The sequence below is a fragment of the Gekko japonicus genome, unplaced genomic scaffold (assembly GCF_001447785.1).
Source record: "Gekko japonicus isolate JY-2015 unplaced genomic scaffold, Gekko_japonicus_V1.1 scaffold292, whole genome shotgun sequence".
NCBI lineage: Eukaryota > Metazoa > Chordata > Lepidosauria > Squamata > Gekkonidae > Gekko > Gekko japonicus.
The window spans coordinates 310027-319228 of record NW_015173131.1 but is presented as its reverse complement, the minus strand read 5'-3'; the positions used below and the strand labels follow the sequence as shown (position 1 = coordinate 319228).

At 45.6% G+C, this 9202-nt stretch overlaps 1 protein-coding gene across 2 annotated transcripts in view; it reads right to left on the bottom strand.

Annotated features, from left to right (window-relative positions):
• USP19 (ubiquitin specific peptidase 19) overlaps nt 1-9202 on the bottom strand; it is a 42312-nt gene that overhangs the window by 32975 nt on the left and 135 nt on the right. For both annotated transcript variants that reach the window (XM_015422143.1, XM_015422142.1), the window contains exon 2: nt 2907-3186. In XM_015422143.1, the coding sequence (XP_015277629.1) occupies nt 2907-3048 (142 nt within the window). In that variant the 5' untranslated portion in view covers nt 3049-3186. The remainder of the gene's footprint in view (nt 1-2906; nt 3187-9202) is intronic.

The window sequence follows — 9202 nt, the reverse complement described above, 5'->3', positions numbered from 1 at the left end:
TGTACAAAGACAGAAAGAATCCAGCCTGCCACTGAAGATTTCCCCTTTCGAACCCTCTGACCTTCCCAAACCATTCCTCTCTTACGCTCCCCAATACCAACAGAAGTGGGCTCAATAAAATAGTCTGCTGTGCCCATATTTCTTATCCCCCCTCCAAAACAACAACAACAACAACAACATAGCTACTACTATCTGCATTCTGAAAGGACTTCCAGGCATACAAAAAAAATGGCTCCTTTACACGTTCCCCCAGGGAAGCTACAACAACAACAAAGAGGCAATGCAAGCTGCATACCTCAAAACAGAACAATCACTAAACCCGTCCCAAGCTTGCTGCTCATCCAATTGCAGTAATAGCCCAGTAACAAGATTTGCTGCCAGAGGAATTAATGAATCATTACTAAGAGTTCCTCTGTAGTCCCATTCTAATCTGCCCCTCCGCTGACAGGACACATTATTAGTGTAATGTTCCTGTTAAGTAACCTTTATCTAGAAAGCCTAACTGCTACTAATAGTGCCACAATCCTCCCATACACCTATCAACAATCGCAACAATTAACAACAATGTTCACTGCTGCAGTGCATGGGTTCCTGTCATACCATAAGAGGCAAGAGCAGCACTAGATACAATCAGATACAATTAGCATAATGTATATGGGAGAGAGTCAGTGGTAATTTTACTACCACAAACCTTATGAAACTATAGTTCCCTATTTAATTCTCCGGAACAGTAACACACAGTCACTTGGCCCAGAGGGGAAATACTTACTGGTAGCATTATCCTATAGGGATGCTGATGAGACTGATATGCTCTCCTAAGAAGGCTAAAGTAAAGGTAAAGGTTCCCTTGCTTGAAAGCCAGTCAAATCCGACTCTAGGGTTGCGGTGCTCATCTCCGTTTCAAAGCCGAAGAGCCAGCGCTGTCCGAAGACATTTCCGTGGTCATGTGGCCGGCATGACTAAACACCAAGGCTAAGGGAGCACCAAAAAGCACATACCTACAAGATGTCACTGTAAGAGTCTCCCACAATTTGCAAGACATTTGTGTATAATGAAGGGAACAGCCCTGGTGACTGCAACTTTGCATTAAGGCCACACTGAAGAAGCAGGCTGCTGATTTTGAAATACACAACCTCCCTGTCCTATCCCCTGGAAAGCAACTAGTAAAGGTAAAGGTTTCCTTGCTCGAAAGTCAGTCGAATCCGACTCTAGGGATGTGGTGCTCATCTCCGTTTCCAAGTCCAAAGACATTTCCATGGTCATGTGGCCAGCATGACTAGACACCGAGGTGCACAGAACACTGTTACCTTCCCACCGAAGTGGTACCTATTTATCTACTTGCAATTTCTTGCTTTTGAACTGCTAGGTTGGCAGGAGCTGGGACCAGAGACAGGAGCTCACTCCGTCATGTGGCACTCAGGTCTTGAACTGCTGAACTACCGACCTTCCAGTCTGCAGTTCAGTGTCTTAACCACTGACCCACCGCAGCCACGGAAAGCAGCTACCTTGTCTAAAAAGAGAGAGAGCGCTAGAAGAGACTAAAACCGAACACACGCAAGAGTAGAAACCAATGCTTATGAACCCTTTTGGCCTCCATGGCATCTGGCCTCCGTTGGCACGACTTACAATATCGTTTACCACAAGAAAAGAGGAACAAGCTGCCACTATGGACATAATATCCAAAAAAATATTTTTTGTGAGTATTTGTGTGTGTGTGTTTGTGTGTATGGCTGGAAGTCACGGTTGACTTCTGGCAACCCCTAGTGGGGCTTGGATGTTTCAGAGAGGTAGCTTGCTATTGCCTGCCTCTGCGCCCTGGCCCTGGTATTCCTTGGAGATCTCCCATCCAAGTACTTGCCAGGGTCAGCCCTACTTAGCTTCCGAGATCTGGCTTGCCTGGGTTATCCAGGTCAAGGCAACATCCAAGAGTTTCTGACCCATCCCATTGCTGTTTCCAAAACTTTATCCACCTGCTTCAGAAACTCAAGATATGGAGCCCAAAATTAATAGAGGATACCGGAAGAGAACAACAAATGTCGGGTGCCAGGGGCACCTCTACATACCAAGAGACTTACAGCCATATGCACAGTTAACGTCTGCTACTCAGAACTTATTGTCCTCTCCTGAAGTCTGCGAATTGGTTTCCTGTCACATTCCACTTTAATTCATCTAGTCATCTCATAAGGCTCTCCTCCTCCTTGATCTAGCTTCCTGCTCTGTGGTCCCCCACACTTGTATCTGCTATGGGCTCTCTTTGTTCCTTTCACCCATTTACATTCTTGCTATCCTCCTTTCTCTCTCTGACAAAATTGCTTTTTGAAGAAAAGTCTTTACATGACCAATACGTACCAATCATTACCCTTACTTCATCAAGCCTCAGTTGCTACTTCCACATTTTAACCTGATCCATCTCACTCTGACACATACTCGACCCTACGATACAGATTAGCTACTCTTCGATTAATTTTACATACTTATTTGTACTCACAATGAGGACGCTTTGTAAGAGTGGTCAGCAAGAAACTTAACACATTCAGTGGGTGGAGTGACAGCTCCAATTCACTAGCTGATGTGGCCATACAACCAGCAGGTGGTAACCTTTTAAATTAATTAATCCAAAATTAAGATAAGATCTTGTGTGTGTATCAACAGCCCGATCATCACCTCTGGTCACAGACATACCCAACGCAGGTTCTGCATAATAAATTCCACACTACACATTCCCATTAGAAATTAACTTGGGACTTGGAAGTATTTTTTCCAGCCCTAATCACAGCGTTATATGTGTAAATGACCTGGGATTGTCCAAGCCCTGCCTCAGACACTGTACTGGCTCTGCAGGTGATCAATCCTGTGCAAATAGTACGCCAGCTCGCAACTGCTACCCCCAAAGCACAAAGCCTTACCTTTCTTCGAGTCACTGCCCACTGGCCTCTCGCCTTCCTTACTCTCCTGATTGGCTCGGTCTTTCTGCTTCTTCTTATTAGTTGCATCCTCTGCTCCCCGTGCTGTTCTCCTCTGGCCAGGGATGCTGGCACTGCTGGACATCTTCAGCCGTTTGGATGAGACAAACGGCCCGCCGGGGTCAGTGACGGAGTCTGGGTCAGGGGTGCGACGCTTTCTTCCCGGACCAGCTATCTTGGCGACTCTTTGTGGTCAATCCCTCTGGCAAGGAACAAAAATGCCCTGGGAGCAAACGGAGGGAAGCATAAGGATGGCAGCAGAAGAAGAGACAAAGCTCTTTGCTTGTAGTTTTACTAAAGCTAACTGAAAAAAAGTGTTGTGGTGTACTCTGCTCAACAGGAATAGCAAACGTCTACCAGACAGGCCAAGCAAGCAAGCAAGCAGTATATGTTCCTGGGCCTACTAAACTGGAAGGGACAGAATTGCCCAATCAGGCTTTGCTCACTTTAGAAACGCCACTGAAAACAAGAATGTCAAGATGGAAGCTTTATTTTATAGCCTTGCGCGATGTGCCCAAGGACAAAATGGCAGCCTGAGCCAGCGAGTTCTTGCCCGACACAGAAAGCTGCCCCGCTGAAGGGTTAGCAGAACAAACAAGTAGCTCTGCCTAGAACAGGAGTGCTGTTATTCAATCCACCCACATTACAAGGTGCAGCTTAGCCTAAAGCTGTTGGGTTCTTGTGCAGGATGCTACTGCCACCGCTGCCTCAGAAATCAACATGAGCTCTAAATGGGGGTGGGATGCCAACAAAGCCCCCCTGAAGTTACAGAGAGCCCTCGGCACCCTCTAAATTCTGACAGTACTCTTCAGCTACTTGCCCCTGTGAGCGCCATGCATTCGAGAGGCTAGTTGCTCCTTAAAATATTCATCATTGTGACGCTGAAAGGCAGTAGAAGCAGCTCCCTCAAGAGGTAATCAGAGACACCCAAGCCCAGCACAGGCCTCCTGCTGCACTCTGGGCAGAGGCTGGCCAGCACCTTCTCCTGCCAGAACCTCCATGGGTATGACCTCACTTGGCCCAGGCTCCCAATAGCCAAGGGTCAATTTCACTCTCCAGCAGCCGATCTTAACCAGGAAGGGTTTAGACCCACCGTGGGGTAGAAAGCTTTTTATTTTTCAGATTTATATTCTTGCCAGTTCAGCACCAGAGAGTTCTCAATGCGGCTGTCTCTCAATTTGCTCTCGCACTTCTCTGCAGCTATTGCCAGGAGACAAAGCCTGGGAACCTTTACTTGGAACAGCCACCCAAGCTCAAGCAGGGTTCTCTCAAGGACAATAGCCACCTACCCAAAGATCTGATACGTCTCTGAACTCAAGGGAACAGGAGTGATTTGAGCACACTAGACACTGACTGAACGTGACACAGACTAGAAAGGCTCTCACTTCCAACAAACATTTGAAGCCTCACTAAAGAAACCTGGCTTCTGAAGTTAAGCGAACAGGTATACACACTCTCCAGAGACATGTGTTGTTAACAAGTCCCGTTACTCAAAAGGTGTCCGAAAAAGTGAGCAGTGACTCACGAAAGCTCATATGCTGCCACAAATTTTAGTCCTGAAGGTGCTACTGGATTTTTGCTCTTGTCTACTGCTACAGACAGACTAACACAGCTATCCATTGTGTTCCTCAAAAGGCAAGCTCCTGAGCCCCACTGAGGCTCTCCCACCAATTCACTGAGCCAGTGCTGCTTCTCCTTCCGTCACCAGGGCCATTATACTGCACTGTTCCTGGTGGATATCCGTGGGCCAAGCAAGAGGGAGGGGAGCTACAGAAAAACAAGCAATGGGTTCAATCTGACATCAAAACACACTAAGTCGATGCAACAATAATTATATAGAAACTAAAGTCAACAATCATACCAAACTCATATATTTTATAACGAAATCGTCAATGTTATAAAGAGCAATTATCAAAAAGTGGGTGGAAACAAACTCAAACCCACAATAAGTCACAGCACCTCTCCAAAGCAGCAGACTTCCTTCATTAACAGAACAAGCACACAAAAGAAAAGAATGGCTTATATAAATTTCATAAGCCCTTGAATTGAAGTCCAAACATCTATATATTGTGGCTGGTAGATAATAAGATCTGTCCCAAATGAAACTACACAGTTTCTGATAGTCAGTGTTTCAGACCTGTTACTTTGTCAGTTAAATCAAGTAAGTCTTCTGTGACATACAGTAAATATACATGTACAAGTGAGGTCCCAATCAAAATATTTCTATTAGGATCAGCTCCATATCTCTTACAAGCTGGAAACACTTCTCCTCTCAGGTCCAAAATGATGACTATCCAGAACTGTGTTTTCATTTGGGATGGATCTTATTTTCTACAAGCCACAATATATGGATGTTTGGACTTCAATTCAAGGACTTGTGACATTTATATAAGCAATTCTTTTCTTTTGTGTGCTTGCTCTGTTAATGAAGGAAGTCTACTGCTTTGGAGATGTGCTGTGACTTAATGTGGGTTTGATTCCGTTACCATCTACTTTTTGATAATTGCTCTTTGTAAACATTGATGATTCCACTATAATATCTATGAGGTTGGTATGATTATTGACTTTGGTTTCTATATAATTATGTTAAGAACATAAGAGATGCCAGTGTTTACAGATTGTTTTGTGATCCCACTGGATATCCATGGGCATCAGCCTATTTGGTCATTACTCTGAATGTGTAACATACTAAGGAATTTAACAGTCAGGACAGGGACACGCACTAGATGCAACTACCTCAGGATAGCAAACCCTAGAGTGGAGACTAGCCACCAGTCATAACAATACTGTGCCAAACTTTCCACAAATTAAGAGCAGGCCACCACACACAGTCCATTTTTCCACAATGATACATCTTGGCAGTCTGGTACCCCAAAGATTAACACTACTAAACCATGCATCTTCCAACATTTCAGGAATGCGTGGCATTCAGAAGAGCCTGTCATCAAGAAGATTTCTGGGATGTTGCAACCAAGGCCTAGTCAATGCAGCCAATGGACCAAACACAAATGAGATAATTCCCTGATACAAGTTAAAGGAAGCTCCCTGGAGCGCCCTAATTGGCTTCAGCAAGTGAAAGGACACTGTATGTAACAAGCCCAAACTACTCCCCAACAAGGAGTTCGTGACTCAGGGCTAGGCACGCCACACAAAACAATGGGATCCAAAGATGCAGAAGAAAGGGAGTGGGAAAAACCTCTCCGGGTCTGAGCACAAGAGGGCGCTGCAGGCTGAAACTGGGGCTCAACCTCACTGCACCCCTTCCCCAATCACAAAGCCTGGGACTGTACTAGCAGTAAAAGGAAGCAAGGACTGGCATCTGGCTTTTAATGGTCAACTCAGATCTCCTGACTAAATGCAGCAGAGACTTCAAAAAGCAGCAGCAGTTCTGGAAAAGGAGTGGAAAGGAAAGATCGAGAGCTTCGGCCAGGACCATTAACCCAGCTCTTCTACTTCATCTAAGCCAGACATCAGAAGCTTCAGAATGTGTACCAACCAGGATGAGCCCAATGTTTTGATATCCAGCAGTTATAACAGAATGTGAAACCAACCAGCCCAATGTTTTGATATCCAGCAGTTATGCATGGCTGCTACTGCTTCCTCTTGAATTCCATTACCTCAGAGAGAATGGTAGCCCCACAGAGCTGTGTCACCCATTCAGATGACCCTCCACCACATACCTGGAACAATTTTGGGTTGCCGCAGCGGCCACTTTGCCAGTGAGCTCAGAAGGCCCATGTTCTAGAATGCTTTAGGTGCTAAAATACAACCAGGAAATGCCAATTTTTACCTTTGACAAATCCTCTCCCCTCCCCTCTGTATTCCCTCTCCTCCTTAAGAGTCTCACTGAAGGAAATCCAAACATTGCATAGCTCAGTGCCTGCCAAGAAAGGACCATCCTGCCACAGATAAGCCTCAGAAATCCAGACCACCAAGCCACAGTGAGAAAAATGGGTTGTGCCACAAAGGGGTCTGCAGAGCAAACACTGCCAGACTTCACTCAGGCAAGCCAAGCCGCATACTGCAAAAGAAGGCAAGAAATACAACAAGAACAGAAACCAAGTCCCTACTCCATCTGAATACAATACCTTCCTCTCAATACAGCAATCTGAGAGCAATCTGTCAGAAGCCCAAGTGATGTGGCATTTATGTTATTGGGGTACACAATAGACTTGTTTCTTTTAAAGAAAGAATGAGAGATCCTTAACAGAAAAAACACGAGAGATGCACTCTAAGCATCTGAACTCCATTCAGTCTGTTGTGGCAGGCATTCTTCGCCCCTTCTAGCTGGAGCAACCCAATACACACAGGAACATTCAGCACCCTGCTCTCCTTCATTCCCTTTGCTTTTAAAAAGCATGTGAACCAATGTATACATTAATGTGACAGGGAGTTCTGCCCAGCATCCAATCAACAGGTCTTCGGTTGTGAAAGATCCCATAGCCTGTCTATCTGTACACAAAGGGAGCCAAGTGAGGCAGGGCAGAGAACAAGATTAGAAAGAGAAAAGAGGTGGGAGAGAGCAGAAGTGTAAACGTTCTTCCTGACCTGCCTCCAATGCATCTACTTATTAAGGGAATCCAGCTCTGCTTTATTGTCATTTTATTACTGGCTTTAGTTTATTACACTGTCAACTATGACCTTGCAAGCCACTTTGAACTAAATTAAGACAGCAGGATATAATCATTTCCCCCCCAAAAAAATTACACCAGCAAGGGTCGTCATTATGATGGAAAATAAATTCAGTAAAAGCAGCCATTTAAAGGACAGAAAAGGAAAGAAAGCATTAAGCAGCCAGTTGTATCCATCAACGCTGACAAAAGTCAATTTTTGAAACATCATTCATTTGCTCAAAAGCATGGCATGTGCAACAACATCCATGATGTACCACAAACATCCTTTGTGCGGGTTTACAGGTACAGAGAACAAAGCTTAACACATGGCAATTTTAGAACACTGGCCCACCATGCAGATTTATGCTAAGCATTACTGACATAATGGATGAGAAATGTTTATACAAAACAAAGGATAATTAATTGCTTCCAGATGACTAAATTTGTTCCAAACAGACTTTTTAAAAAAACTTTATTTATATCCGACCTTTCTCCCCAATGGAGACCCAGAGTGGCTAACATCATTCTCCACTCTGTTTTATCCTCACAACAACTCCGTGAGATAGGTTAGGCTAAGAGTACTTGACTGACCAGAGATCACCCAGCAAGCTTCCATGGCACGAGCTGGTATTTGAACCTGGATTTCCCAGATCCTAGTCCAACACTTTAACCACTGCACCACACTGGCTCTACGTCTCTATGCTGACTGCAGGTAACAACAAAACTTATACCACCCGAAAAGGTACATGCACCCCTACCACAGCACCCTTTCAGAATGGCTTGCAATCTCTGATAAGCAACTCAATTTCAATGTGAACTGAAAATTCATTTAGTTCCTATAGCACAATTCATTATCACAGGTTCTTCCAGGCATCTGGTTGGCCTCCAGTTCAACTCATGCCATGGCACATGGTTGCACTATGCTATTTTCAGAGTGCTGACTTAACCAAGCTCTTGACTGCCCACAATTCAGGATCTCTCCCTCACTTCTCAGCACTTGGCCTACCCCACATGCCACAATAATCTCTACTGCCTGCTCCTAGAGACCTTTATTTGGGAGGAGCAGCAGAGGCTACATACATCTCCATCCCTGCTCCTCTTCCCGTAAGCCAGACATCATCCACAGCCTAAAAAAGTCACACTGCCAGCCTGTTACACTTCATCCCATGCACCTGAGAAAAGGCTCCTATGACGGCCCAAATCAATTGCAAACATATTCGCTGGCACGTTCCGACAAGCGCAATCTCTGCCAACGCATCTTTATGTGCCCATCTACACAGAAAGACACGGGAAGGGGGAGGAGGATGCCGTAAGCGGTCAAACCCCGGGGTGAAGCACAAAGAGGCACAAGCATGCCGTGCAAGGAAACAGTGTTGCAGCAACAGGAATTCTACCATGTTCTAACGCCGAGCCCTGGCAGCCACTACGACTCTTTTGTGCAAAAGAGGCACGAAGTTCCCAAACCAAAGGAGGGCAACAGATACACAGTGACAGTTGGCTCAAAGCCAGGCGGTCATACACACCGCGGGCGCCCGGGGCGGGGTGGCTCTCCTACACGCCCACGCCAGGGAACGGGGCAGCTGAACCCTCGTCCGCATGAAGCCCGCCCCCAGCACTCTGACCCCC